This window comes from Hyposmocoma kahamanoa, unplaced genomic scaffold (assembly GCF_003589595.1).
Source record: "Hyposmocoma kahamanoa isolate Upper Pololo Valley unplaced genomic scaffold, ASM358959v1 157, whole genome shotgun sequence".
Lineage (NCBI taxonomy): Eukaryota > Metazoa > Arthropoda > Insecta > Lepidoptera > Cosmopterigidae > Hyposmocoma > Hyposmocoma kahamanoa.
In genome coordinates, this window is record NW_020653561.1 from 250908 (window position 1) to 265495 (window position 14588).

General features: G+C 39.6%; 3 protein-coding genes across 3 annotated transcripts in view; all 3 read right to left on the minus strand.

Moving 5' to 3' along the window:
* The window catches only part of LOC113240587 (dynein heavy chain 1, axonemal-like), a 72392-nt gene extending 65974 nt beyond the window's left edge, over window positions 1-6418 (minus strand). Inside the window, exon 1 of the mRNA XM_026477923.1 lies at window positions 6350-6418. The gene's annotated coding sequence lies outside the window, so the exon portion shown is untranslated. The remainder of the gene's footprint in view (window positions 1-6349) is intronic.
* Window positions 513-11665, minus strand: LOC113240577 (dynein heavy chain 1, axonemal-like). The gene is made up of 9 exons (XM_026477912.1): window positions 9720-11665; window positions 8079-8292; window positions 6309-6471; window positions 4396-4514; window positions 3930-4135; window positions 3151-3313; window positions 2619-2779; window positions 1123-1341; window positions 513-611 (listed from the first exon to the last, which is right to left on the minus strand). The coding sequence occupies exons 1-9, from the start codon at window positions 11505-11507 to the stop codon at window positions 513-515; spliced, it is 3132 nt and encodes a 1043-aa protein (XP_026333697.1). The 5' UTR covers window positions 11508-11665.
* Window positions 11666-14588, minus strand: part of LOC113240578 (dynein heavy chain 1, axonemal) — a 41603-nt gene continuing 38680 nt past the window's right edge. The window contains exons 22-24 of the mRNA XM_026477913.1: window positions 12673-12864; window positions 11729-12352; window positions 11666-11682 (exon numbers count right to left, since the gene is read on the minus strand). Of these exons, the coding sequence (XP_026333698.1) occupies window positions 11666-11682; window positions 11729-12352; window positions 12673-12864 (833 nt within the window). The remainder of the gene's footprint in view (window positions 11683-11728; window positions 12353-12672; window positions 12865-14588) is intronic.

A 14588-nucleotide genomic window follows, 5' to 3' on the forward strand; every position in this document is an offset into this window, starting at 1 on the left:
TCCGAACTTATAGGGCGTTAAAATCGTATACAGAGCGTCATTCACGCTTTAGTCTTCGTTTGTTCAACAGACAGCGAAGCGAGCAAAATTAGACAGTACTGCGATGACATTACAATTTAAATTCAACGTTTTAGCTTTTTCATATTCCTTTACATGTCACTACGTTTAAATAGGTTGACTTGGGACATTTTTTTCGTGGTTTTTGTATTAGACCCGTCGTCCATTTATTTGTAAGTCAATGGTTGCAAGCATATTATGCACAGGTTTGCATAATGGATACTAATGTTCTATTTTTAAATGATATGTACGATTAATTGTACAAGGTTTATCGGGCCAGCGATAAGAGTATCTAAATTTTTTAAGAGTATTTAAATTTATTTTATTTAACAGGATCCAGACAGAAGTTAGACCGACATTATGTCAAGATTCTGGGTGTCTTTCTTTGTTCTCATTTGTACTTTTATACACGCTCGTCTATTCCGGGAGTGAATGGTACTGTTAATCACTCATACTTACTTAACAAACCACCGGCGGTCTTCGTCGTTGACTAGTCGATCTTGGTATACTCGCTGATGCTCGTGGTACCACAGTCTTATCACGTCATTTTCCTCCTACAACAATCGTGACGCGAGATCTTAAATCAAGTGTGAACTTTTGTATTTCGTATGCGCAACCAATGACATTTCTACGAGAACTCCTAATCATCTCTAGGAGACTTTTAATTTGTAAAGACTTGTATTATTTATTTTAATTTGCATTTCCGGTAGAAATTCCCAGATGTACGTTGCAAAAGTGCAGAGACATCTCTTCGAGTATCACTGATGTCGTCACATCGGTTTTTGCTGTAAGGGGAGGCTGAAAAATAAACCATTTCTGGTCCTAGATATGCGCTGGCTGAATGCGGTCTGCACGCTTTGCACACCAATGTTCTCAATGAAACCAATCTAAAAAAACTCACGGATTATCTTTGGACCATGTTTTCTATTTGTATCCTTTACAAGACCCCTGAAAATACTGCTGAGCTAGTACTCTAGTGGCACCACAGGGAAAAAAACAAGCTCAACAGGAATTTAAAGAACTACAGCGAATAATACTTGGTAAAGAATCACATTCACAACTTACTTTGATTTGATCAGGTTTCACCATCAATATGCCTTGAAAGACTTTACTCAAATCTCTCAAGTTGAAAGTGTAGTGAGACTTGGCGGGGGTTGGCAACAACTCCTCAACCATGCTGCTAAATATTTCGATGGAAGCCTTTAAGATGGGTTCTTCTCGGACTGTCACGTTGGATGCGAAGTTTTTAGTCCAAGATTTGAGAATCGTGCTGAAGATTGTGTACTGGAACGATAAAAACTCACATCCATATATCTATACGGATGGAATGGATGGAATGAAACAATGTAATTACCTATACTGTTACGAATTACACCTACACCAGTTAAGAATTTATTAATGTAGACACAACTCGAATCCACCCGAAGTAGGTATGTGAATTAGAATGTATGTAAATGGCTGGTTCTATTGTTATTTATTTTTTATTTCAAACTGTTAGTCAGTTTACCGAAGCCTACACATTTTTGCGCTAAAATAGCATGTTTGTTGGCTGCTGTGGGACATAAAATCTTAGATTTCTTGCCTAACTTTCCCAAGCCTTCAGTCTGAAACACTGCAGTGCTGCTTTGCGTTATGAAAATCTTGGGCGGGTTCATCACAAATAAAACAAAAGATAAGATATTCCTTCCTCTAGATTTTCAGACAGAATTTTGCACAATTTAAAATAAATCTGTATGTTTCTAGTACGCGAATTGAAAGTGACTCACGTGGCGAGGTTATATAGACTACCTAAATAAGTTGTTATTAAATTATGTCCTATTTAAGACGAGCAATTCACAAACGTTTGCAAAAGGACTATACTTTAATGGATCCAGACTCGTCAAATATCCAGGAAATGTTTTGCAGTAAGCTGTACCGTACCTCTTGTTTTGAACAGAAAACAGTCGCAGAGAGAGAGAGAGTTAACTCACGTAGGATAGGGCTTGTCACACATTAGAAAGACAGACTCATGGCTACGGAATATTGAAATAGTAATCGTGTAATCACCATAGACTACAAATGAGATGTGAAAGATGATACTAAAGACACAGTGAATGGATGCTCACTGCCCAAAATTATTGGCCTACAATAAACGATTTATTATAAAGTTTTATTGAATTGATATTCAATTATTTTTATGTGAAATATTTCCACTAGTTTGTCATAATTATTAATACAAAGATCGAACACTCAGAAAAAAATCCTTCGATCCGGTCGGATTCGAATCGACGTCTTCTAGCATACCGTGGCAGACGCTATACTAACTAAGCCACGGAACGAACTAGCGGACTTCACGAATTTTTCTATGTGCTTGTTGTTTTTCAACCACTTTTTAGACGTAGCGCCATGTATGAGAAATCTCTGAAAGTATTTCGTCAGCCAGTTAGACACCTTTACAGCTACCAGCCCCAACAAACTAGTGGAGTAATTTCACATAAAAATGATTTATTCCTTGAAAAATATTAAAGGAGATTAAGTATCTTTAATAGTTCCTGTAGGTTGGTTGGTGTGGCTGGATGTACCTTACTCGAATACTCCATCTCAGTAAAGGAAATGTAGTGAAAGTGCCTCATGAGCCGCATCGTAACGGGGTTGCGTCCGCCACCTGGCGGGCCCATGGCCGCCACGATGCCCACGTCCACCAGAAGGCGGAATTCGCCAATGTTTTGACGATCATACCAGCCTGCAACAAATCTCACGTGATATTTATTACAGCGCGATTTTGGTCCTCTCAAGTTTCTTTCAGTGGAAATTGGATTGGAATGGAATGGAGTCATGGATCATAAATGTTGTTGTTTATGATGCTAGTAATATAGCCCTGGGAGGTTGTTAGTATTTTAAAAATAACCCTTATATTTCTATAATCCAATTGGGACAATCCCTCTACCATTCCAAAGCTTTATCAACCATCTCGGTCACAAGAGTACGATAGGAGGAGGATTAAAGATGCACAAATCATCCTTCCTCCTTTGGTACATAGAAACAAAATTCCAACGAAAAATACCGACTTATTCAAGGAACAGCCACAATCACTTTCAACAATTCTTAACAGACCCGAGAAGTCCATGAACTGGCGGAGCAACTCGATGGGTGGCTGCGCGCCGTACACCTCGAGCGCGGGCATGTTGAGGTCGTCGATGAAGAACACCTGCCTCTTGGTGGGTGGCGGGCCAAACACGCCACGCTTGCGACGCTCCAGTTTGCCGTCTATTACGTCCTGACAATCGCCGCAAATAATAGAACATTTATTTTTATCAGTTCTGCCAGAACTTCTCAGTAACAAATCTGGTTTAAGGACAAAAGAATACTTGACTGAAGGCTTATGGGATAATATTGCCAGTGCAAAAAAAAAATGCAAAGACACACGATTATCCAAAAATTCTTAAGATGTTAAGCAGTATGTACCAAGACAGAAGAAGCAGATAGTTTTCTGTAGTTAGTTTAGTTTTTGGACGGACAAATCGTGCGTCTTATGGTAAGCTATTCAACCTGTCCATAACATTTGCATTGCCATTCAGAACTTTAAATGGCAAAAATTTCAGGGGCACTGCCACTGCGACCGTCACTCTGAGACAAGTCTCATGTGCCTGTAATTTCACCAGCAGCTTACGCAACACAGAAATGCTGACATTACTGCTTGGCGGCAGAAATAGGTAACGTGGCAGTACTTCCTTGGACGAACTCTTTGCCAAGGAGCTCTACTGCTACTTATAGTTGCTATTTCAATAAATCTATCTGATAATAATTGAAGAAACCTACATTCGCAAGTAGACAGCTCGCACATAATTATAAAAATGCTTGTAATTCTATTAGTATAAGTATTTAAAGATTACCTGCGTTTGATTGGATGACGTACGCGCAGAAAACACAATAAACTCGCAAATAAACTTTTTGTGTAGTCCCTTTGTGAGCTTGCTAGTTATGGTGACAGTCTTGCCGGTGCCGGTGGGCCCCACACAGATCACATGGTTGTAATTGGCGACCTTGTATCCGAGTAAAGCCGCGCTGCGGACGTTGTCCATTGTCGGTACCTCAATGTCTATTAAGAAAAAGTAAGTCAAGGAATCTTAGACAAAATTTCTAGTTGGTTTAAAAGTCTGTGTTCTAATCTTCCTCACAGATCTATTATTAAAAATACATTTTAAAAACTTGTCGGAATCCTATCAATCGATTTAGGAATTCTATGTAAATAATTTAAAAAAACGAAGAATTTCGGAGATATTGTTACTTTTATTTCTGCCTGGTATGCAGCTCTTTTACCATTCCAAATTCTTTCCCGTACATATAGACGTTATTAACCTGCATATTGCCACTCTGGGTCGACCACGTAACGCTCAAGATTGGCCATCCAGTTATACCAGAAAGGTGATGCCGGCTCGCCGTCCTCAGTAAGGTCTGTGAAGCCTCCGTCGTGGACACTACGTGCATGATATTTGTTAGTACAATTTTGTTGAACCCAAGATTATAGATGTCTTTTTTGAAGATGGAGTAAACTGACAATTCATTGCGCAAAAGTGTTGCCCGCTTGCGAGCAGTTAGTGATTGCAGTCGATTCTATCGACTATCGAGTAAATATTGGTCACGCTTATACTATAAATAGCTGAATTGTTTCATTTGAATCATCCTCGACCCATTTATTATCATGAAAAATACAAAGAGGAGATATATTTTGAAGTTTTTTATGTGTCATTTTAATTCTTGTTAAAATGTATATGAATAAAAATTTATTTAAATTAATTTAGATAAAGAAGATAACACAATTATTTATCATTAGAACGTCGTAACGTTCACAATTCAAATTTCACGATCTATCGATAAAACTATCGACAACGCATCGATATCGATTACGCAATCCTGTGAATACAAAGTTAAATAGCTGACGTATCTTTCAATACCCTGATTTTCATTAAATCACATTAATTCGAGAAAACCGTACCGTATCCAAATACAATTGATAGTCAAGCACAAAACGGAATACATAATCTGTATTGCATTTTAAAGGCCTATTTATATGAAGAGAGTTTCTCGTCTTGAAGACTCCATTATCGAAAGACATTATCAAATTCCTCGTGGGCGACAGTAGCCTCGCCATTGACCATTGAACGTCTTCGCTCAAACGCAACCACATCGTAGTAATCACTGAACTCGAATGGTATTACTTTCTCAAACTCGAATAAAGAGTTATTATTCAGGAGATGGCAAAACTTTTTATTTATTTTAAATTTCTTATCAAGGGTGTTAACTTGGATGCATTACTTTAAGAATATTGGGGAGAAATTAGCCTGGAAAATTTGTATATACAATAAATTTTTTGTATTTCAGTAAATTTGGACTTTAAGGTACGACTTTGAGAAACTAAGGCAACGATTTCGTACTAATGGACTAAGGATCGACACACAAGACTGCGATGCGATGTCACATCGCAGAATCTACGAGCTCGCATGACGCATCGCAAGAATTTGCGAATTGCTCCGCATCGTGTATTCCGGTGATGTTAATCTTCTCTGTGTTTTTTTCCTATGCCTCACAGCAGTGCTCTTTTTAACCGACTTCAAAAAAGGAGGAGGTTCTCAATTTGACTGTATGTTTTTTTGTATGTATGTTACGCGATAACTTCGGTATTTGTGAACCGATTTTCATGATTCTTTTTTTGTTGGAAAGGGGGTACTTCCATAGTGGTCCCATTTAATTTTGAAGTAAATCATCCATCTATAAGGGTGGCTGTTCACGCATGAAGATTCATTTTTATAAATAGCGTTTAAATTTTTTTAAGGAGCAATTATTTTAATGGTTGATTTTGCTATTTCTCCAATTCAAGGCGTTTTTCTCTCAATGTTCTTTGAGTAGTGAGAACCGATTTTTTATTATCTCTATTTCAGAATTTAAGGATATTTCAATAAAACTTAGCAAATAGACGTAATGCCACGTACTTTTGAGGCCGGTTTTTTTAATACTCTCTGCTGAGATTATTACGATCCATGTCGCTACCTAGTTTAAACCATACGTTGAGTATCGTTGACGACCGTCGAAGGAATAGTTACCCGAACTCTGAAATCGAATCGCAGCAATTCGCGTTGCATTTTTCTGCGTTGCGAATTCGCATCGCGCCGATTCGCTGTTTTGTGTTTCGACCCTTAGGTATACAAAATAGCATAAGTACTCGCATTTGCAGACACTAGGAGTAAAATTAAGAGGTTTCTTTCAATACTCACGTATAGTCATAAACGCGACCTTCCTTGGGGAATAGCGGCTTAAGATCGTTTTCGTTGGTAATTTGGCGGATGAAGTCAGAAAAGATAGCGCGTCCGTTGTGGTCGCATGTGGCGCCTATTGACCAGATCACGGCCCATACCACCCACACCGGCGCCAGCCGCGCTGCAGCGAATTGATACCGATAGTTTCGTTTCCGTGATCCCTACCGCCCCAGTGGGCGCAGAAGAGTATGGGGGCAGTAACCCTACTGCCCCGAAAGCAATTGGGGATCATGATGCTTTTTAAACAAATACCTAAATTATCTATATAAACTACTAGAATTTTATTCTTTGTGATTTTTTGTGTTAATATACAAGAAAAGTGTTTTCAATTAGTTATTATTATTTAGTGGTAATTTTAATTTTATTTATTTATTTGCGTGACATGGTAACCGTTCGGCCACGGAGGCAGTTATTAGGTTAGTTAGGCTATGATCTAAAAGTTGAAGATAATACGGAGGCAGTTATTAGGTTAGTTAGGCTATGATCTAAAAGTTGAAGATAATATTTGGTTTTTGAAAAGAGGAGTGATTGCCTGGATGGATGGAATGGATTAACTTTTGACATCAATGTTTTTTTTATAATAACAAGTGACGGGACGAACCAGTAACTGCCTCCGTGGCCGAACTTTTACCATGCCGGACTGCCACGCAGAGGTCCCAGGTTGGATTTCCGGACCGGGAGAAATATTTGTATGGCCTACATTTATTTCTCTCGTGAGTTTGGGTGTAATTTGTGGTAGTCTATATGTATGTCCATGGCACCCGCGACACAGGGTTTCCCTAGTGCGCGGCCATGTTGAGTGTGCGCGTTTAAAAAGAAAAGAAAAAAAGAAGTCAACAAACAAGATGGTAAGCTAAATGCCTGTCCATAATAATAGCAGTGCAAATCGTAAAGATCTGTGGGGCACTGCCGCTGCGCCCGACGCTGTAATTTCACCAGTACCCTTCAAAACCGAAACAAAATAATGCTTACATTACTGCTTGGCGGCAGAAATAGGTAAGATGGCAGTACTTCCCTGAACGAACATTCACAAGGAGCTCTACTGCTACTAAATGTTCATGATACTATAGAAAAAAAAAAAAAATATTTCTTTATTTCGGACTAAGTCCATAAGGGTTAGTAACAAAACACTTAAAAATAGGGTTAGTATTACAAATTGCTTATTTTACAATTTATTATTATAGGCCACAAAACCAATGTGCATCCTAGACCAGTGATCTAGGAAGCAACCCTGTACACGGTTTGCAATTATACTCAGGAGGTTGTTATCGCCGCCCCGAATCCTGCGCAACAAAGAAGCCGCCCTTTTTCGCATGATAGCTGAAAAGCCATCTAAGCGAGAGATATAAATGGTACGGTATATTTCCGTAACATTATTAATCTATCATTCCAAGTCGTTGCAAAATGTTCTTAAATTTTTGAGATGTTTCAACGCTTATTTATCATTTTGATGTAGCAGTGGAGCTCCTAACTGTTTCTGACGCCAAGCAGAGAATGTGAGCATTAGGTACTGCGTTTCGAAGGGTAAGGGTGCTGGTGAAATTTCAGGCACATGCTGCCAACTTATGTCTCAGAGTGACGGGCGCAGTGGCAGTTCCTCTCAGATCTTTGCGATTTAAAACTCTGAACGGCACTGTAGCTGGACAGGCGCGTCGCTTAAAAATATTAGCAGAACTAACTCTGAGTAAACTCAGCGCTTTAAATGAAATTTGGGTTTAATATACTAACGCATAAGCGCCAAGAAAGGTGGCCCTGGTGGCGGTCTATCATCCTTTCCAGTTAGCGGTCGCAGTCGATAGTCCAACAGCTCCAAGAACTTGAGCACTAACTGTGAGTCAATTGACGTTACGAGCTCGGTCAGTTTCGACCTTAGCAGTGTTAATGCAGGATACACATATGTGTTAATGAGATTAGGGAGAATCTTGCGGATATTGTCGGCCATCTGTCAAATATATTGTACTGTTATTGTATAAAATCATCGAGTATATAACCAGAAATGGAGATGAAATGTCATTTAATTTGTTTAAAAACCATTCTGCCAAATCATTACGGTGCCAACTGAGCCCTGATTGACCAGCCCGAATTCGAAACAATTGACGGGTATCGGCAATTGTTTCACTTCAAATCAACCAGTTAACTTGAGCTTTGCTATAATGGACGAAAACAGCAAAATTACATATCTAATATTTAATTTACTGATGAAATGTGATTCCGTTTGTTTTGTAATTAGATGTTTTGCTGTTTTTCCCACACCACCGAAATGACTAACGAGAGTTTGTTAGAAGCCCGAAGCCGAGGGCTTAGATTTTTAACGACTCGAGGTTTGTAATTTTTACCGCCCGTGCTACATACAATGGTTTTCATGACACTTGCGAGGAAATAGATACAACGATAATTTATTTATTTTATAAGTAAATATCGGTACACAACAGTATATTTATGGATTTTGTTAATGGCCGGTTTTTGCGTGTTTTTTTTTAAACAGATTGCCTGCTATTCTTCCATAGATAGGTACTCTCTTTACTCGATCTAAAATGTTACAATAAGCACAGACGCGTGCACCCAAAATGTATTAGATATAATATAAGTAATTTTCAAATTCTAGAAACACTGTAGAATTTGAATTCTCAAAAAAAATTTAGTAAAATATAGTTAAATTGCAAATATTTCGTTTTTTTTATATTTCAAATTTATGCGTTCAGATTTTTCGAGCATAAAAACGTTTTGCTTAATTTTAACGAAAAAATCCATAGAGCGATAATGTAATAAAAAGCCCGTGGACACAATTTGGTAAGTTACTGTCGATTTTGCCTGCATGTCATGACTCTGTTTATGAGCAAGTATGATGAAAAGAAATTAATGCTGCCACGTTCACAAACGTAATTAAAAAATACTAGCGACAGTCATGTCATTAATAATTTGGTGGCTCTGTAGCATTGAGTCTATTATTTTATTTCCATGTTCAACAATACAACTTGATACTTCGATTTGCAATTCCAAAATTCGCACTGGAAATGTTTAAAAGGTGAGTACGGTTACCTCTAGGCTATTAAAACAGGTTTTTTCCAAAGTAAGTTTGTGACATTCCTTTAAAGATACCTTTCAAAGCTTTCAGCTCTTGTAAGTTTAACTCTTGCAAAAAAAGTTTAACTACTTATAAAAGAAGTATCAGAAATACGGTGAAAAGGGATTATTCATAATATCGTCGCCAGACTTTCTCAAACTCGTACCTATCTTAAAGCACAAAGTTACTGAAGTGCAAAAAATGGATTGTTTATACAAATTTTGCAGGCTGATTTCACATTTCCTTCATATTCATACACTGGCTTTTACCTATTCCTATACCTATTGTGTATTAAAATGTCTTACCGGTGGTAAATTAGACTTCAACCAGGCATTAATCAGTGGAGGCAGTCCCACGACCTTCGTATCGACATAGACCATGCCGCATCGTGATACGGTGGCAGGAGAGGCCACGGCCAAGTCTGCCACTTCAAAGATCATCCTCTGACGGTCAGTCATCTTCATTATTTCTCCGCTCGATAAGCAGAGTTTCTTATTGTCGTCTAACACAGTGTTCATGTTTTCAATCCAGACGGCATCCACTGGCCCGTCGAACACGTACCAGCGCTTGTCCATGTCTTCTACTGCGATTCCCGCGCGGACCAAATTGGACAAAATGCCGTCGGTCCATTCATGCGTCTGCATGTCGAACTGTCCATACAACTGCCCCATGGTGATGGACTTGGGGTTGAGCGTGAACGTGTGCACGGGCGTGAAAGGGAATCCGTCTGGGGCGAGCTTGCCTTTGATTGCCGTTAGGGCGTCACGGAGTATTTCGTAGCACTTTGTTTTACCCGAGCCTGCAGGCCCAACCAGCATCAGACCGTGGCGCACCACAGTCGTCTCGTATAATTGAATGATCTTGAATATAAACGTGTAAAGGTCGTCATAACCGCGCTTTATAAGTTGATTGCGAATGGACGTCTCCATGATACCATAGTCTACTATGGGGATATCCACGCGCGGAAACAGATCCGATATTATACCATTGAATAACAAAAGATCGTCGGCCAGGAACTTGGGTACATTGACATCCCTCAACGAGCGCAGCACAATCTGCCGTTCGTCGCCATCGGGCATCTGCCGGATTAGGTTGCCTGCCACCGTGATCACGGTCTTCACTGCTCGCATGCCGAAATCGTAGTGATCTTGTGACGACAGCTGTTCTGAAGAGAGCCGAAATGTGGTAGTAATCTTGTTTGCTAGAACTTTGCCTTCGCTGAAGCCGAATGAGAAGAGCGAAATTTCGGCAATGAGTGTATAGTTAGGCACCATCATCGCGATCGGACGAAACAGTGCTTTAAGGTTGTCTGGTAACTCTGTACGACCAGCATAGCCCGGGTTCATAGTAATGAAGACTGAGCAGGAGGCCTTGAGTGGTAAATCAGTACCCTCAAACATGAAACGCTCTAAGCGAGCTATCTGGGCCTTTTGAATTGTTACAACCTGCTGTGCAATGACAGATAGCACTTCAATGTCGATTCTATTAAATTCGTCAAAGCATGCCCACGCACCGGACGCGGCGAGGCCTTTGAAGAACTTCCCCATGGCCATGTAGTCCAACTGATCTGAGCAGTTAAACACCACGCATTGCACTGCAAGTGCCTTTGCCAAATCCTTGGTAGTTTCGGTCTTGCCGGTTCCAGCGGGCCCGGCGGGTGCACCACCGAACTTCAAGTGCATGGCACACATCAGCGTCAAATAGCAGCGGTCCGTTAGCGGCGTGATCACCAGGCGACCGCTGTTTCCCAGATACTCGTTCTGGTACATGAAACAGGAGTTGAGCGCGCGTACATCGCAGCTGTTGAGGCTGAACTGGCGGTAATATGCCGAGGTATCAAGACGCTCCTCGTCTTGGTAGATCTCCGCAGATTCGCCTTCTTCTAGAGGATACGGGGCTTTTATTACTTCGTAGTATCGGAGCTGGCAAGTCCACTGGAAGTCCGTGATTGACTTGACACCCTCTTCAACGAGCATGCTGGTGACGTCGCGCGCGTGCACTTCGATTACGATTAATGCGCAGAGGATTTCACGCTGGAAGTAAGTCAATTCGCCCTTCACAAGGGCACGGAGACTGTCTAGGCAAGCCAGCATCTCGTAGTAGAATTCTTCGAGGCGATATTCCTTCAAAGACTCCTCCACCCCTGCCGTCCAGGCCACTTGGCTGCCTGCGATGACCACCTGACCCGGCCAGCGCAGCACCCACTGGTCACGCGGTATGCGCCAAAGTTCTTCCAGACCTTCCACCAGCGTCAGGCGAACCGAATGTCTCATTGTGTCTTCTAAAAGCAGCAGCCAGCATTCGACGTTAGAGCTCGGGTAGAATTTATATTTAAGGTCGACTATCTCACCCTCACTCGAGTGCATTTGCGTTATTTTTAGGTCATATTCGAACGTTACTTTGGCAATGTTCTCGAAGCATTTCCTTAAATGTGGCTGTACAGCTTTCGGATTTCTCGACTGAGACAAGATCTCCAGCAACTCATCATCGCTGAGGAAGAAGAATCGTGGAAACCGTAGTCGCTTAAGCTCCATATATTCGTTGAGGCCTTTGGATACTATTGATAAGAGGTGGCGTGCTTCGATTAAGCTGTCATAGAGACGACTATCAGGGCAGATTACCATCACTTTATTGCAAGAGAAAGCGGTGGTCATGATGCGACGCCAGATGCGCTCCATGGTTTGATACTTTTTCGTTTCCACGGGTAACTGCCGCGCAATATCCTCAGACGTGAAGATTGGCTCCAAATACATCCATTCCTTCTGGGCTTCTATCCACTGGTCAACAACCCTCTGTGTGAGCCGTAGTTTGTCCTCCCATTCCTGAATGCGTAGCTCGAAGGCAGCCTTGAAAGGGCTGAAACCAAGTTGTTGTGTCTGCAGGATATGCTCGTCGAGAAGCTGAAGTGTTTCGTCTGCAATCTTCATTATGTAGGTACCTTTAGAAAATGGTATAATTATGAAAAGAATTACAAAACAATTAGAGATTTGTATGACGGCCATCTTGTATAAATGCCTACCGGCTGCCATTTTGATTGTTTTAGTAATAAAATCTACTTATATTGTGTGTACAACTGTAATTGTTAACTTTTTTATATTGAATTGTATTTGTTACTAAATTATCGAAATTACAGAAAAAAAATTACAAGTAGTATTGTGTACATCGGAATACTGCCAGCAAACTTGAACTTAAAGTAAAACATTTTGGCTTTTGTTGTTTACTTTTTAATTTATACAACTCTAATAACAAGTAACATACCAGTCTGCTTATAAGGCGTGAGCTCCAAAATCTTGTTGCCCCACTCTCCAAGCATCTTGTCAAGCGACTGTTCGATGACGTACTCCTTGCTGGCAAGCTCGCTGATTTCCGCGATCAACTCGGCATGGGTGCCCATGCCTTGTTTCAGGCACATTTGGAACGTTTGCTTGTCGTTCATTGTTACCTGTATACCTTAGAAGAAACACAATAAAAGCTTATGTTTTGAGCAATAAGAACAATAAAACATTAAAATGTTAGCATAGTCTGGACTCTGAAAAGACTTTAGAAGATAGCCGTACTCGGAAACTCGGAAACCAATATTATAAATAATATGAATAGAATATTTTCGAACGCTTTTTCCGCTGATTTTGTAACCTGTTATTCGCTGATAAAAACGTTAACGCAATGAAAACAAATTTGATATTGTTATAATGCTACTGCTGTGCTGGACTATAACCGTTTACCAAAAAACCAAAACAAAGTTGCTGTTTCTACACTAGTGTATTTTAAATTCATTGATATTATTAACTGTCTATCGATATCAAATATTAAAATCAACATTATTCCAATAACGTAATGCACAATATCGTAGTTTCAAATATGTGACTTACAACAAGAAGATAGATAATAGATAACAATAAAATATGAAATGAGAAAAACTTTATTTGTGCACTGAAGGATTATAAAAGTAAGATATGCAAATCGTAGCGTCGTCAAATCATTTGAGTAGCGCTATTTCTTTCTCACAGCTTTTGGCTATTGCATAATAGCAATTAGACTTGTGTCTGATCGGTCCGCAGAGGGGGCGATCCTAGTTAGTTCAATCGGTCAACTAAACTGGGTCAGCCTTCTAGTTCATTTAGTTCATTAAGTTCTTCAGCTCGTTAGTTCGTCTTGTCCTTGCTCGGACATTGAACGACCGCTCCAAACTAGCAATTTTATTCACATGAACTACTATGGACTTCTGGTATTATGAGGTCAAAAGTACACTATACTAAATATTTAAAAATACAATTTGTATGGAACCGTATTATTTGATTTTCCTTAATATTTTACAGGTGTAAAGACTGTCATTGTAACTAAATATCTTTTTTTTTACAAAACAAGAACTGCAGTTACAATCGTGAGTTTAAAAATCAATATTTAGGTACAATTATTTCATATACTTGTACAAGTAGTAGGTTGATATTATACATACAGATACCTACCACACCTACCAAAAAATATGAGCACTTACTTATTTGCAAGCTTACATATATACATAATGTAGATACGTATTAGAGATTCAGAACGAGCTTGCAACGTTCAATCGTGTATCCCACTCGAACTTGTACTAAAAGGAGTGAAAAATCGCTATTGACCCTCTCGCACCGTTCCTACTGAATAAAAGACAGGTGAACTATCAACGCAGACAGTTCCTAGTTTGTACTGAACTAAAAAGAACGATGAACTATTAAAACCGCGCAAGACGAACTGGTTCATGTCGGTCAGGGTCGGGAAAATATTCCTAACAGTTTGTAATTCATGAACTATACAATCCTAATAGCAATAACAGCATAACAGCAGAACAGCAATATAACAACAGCAGTTTAGATAGTTGTTCCATAATAACATCGCGTAAGAATAATGTATTACATTATCTGCTATTGTAATAATGACTACCTCTAGGGCTACCATTAGAAATCGACTGTGAACTGGCAATCGGTATTATAGCAATTTTGACAACTTTACAGGATGAAGAAGAAAATTTTTTGCGTCATGTATATAGCATCTAGTTTATTAAATAAAAATACGTAGTTTTAAAATATTTTTGTTACACATGTCGACCCCGACCATTTTAAAGTTACTTATTCACTCATGTAATAGATCATCATAGACTATCTAACCGATATCTAGGATTTTATATTACTCTATGT

Bases quoted from the DNA above. Each gene is read 5' to 3' on its own strand.
- LOC113240577 (XM_026477912.1), bottom strand. From the start codon at position 11,507: ATGCTGGCTTGCCTAGACAGTCTCCGTGCCCTTGTGAAGGGCGAATTG. The intron at 4,136-4,395 runs GTTAATAACGTC...TTTTCTTAATAG, and splicing joins CCCAGAGTGGCAATATGCAG to ACATTGAGGTACCGACAATG. The intron at 1,342-2,618 runs GTACATCCAGCC...TTATCGTTCCAG, and splicing joins AGATGGAGTATTCGAGTAAG to TACACAATCTTCAGCACGAT.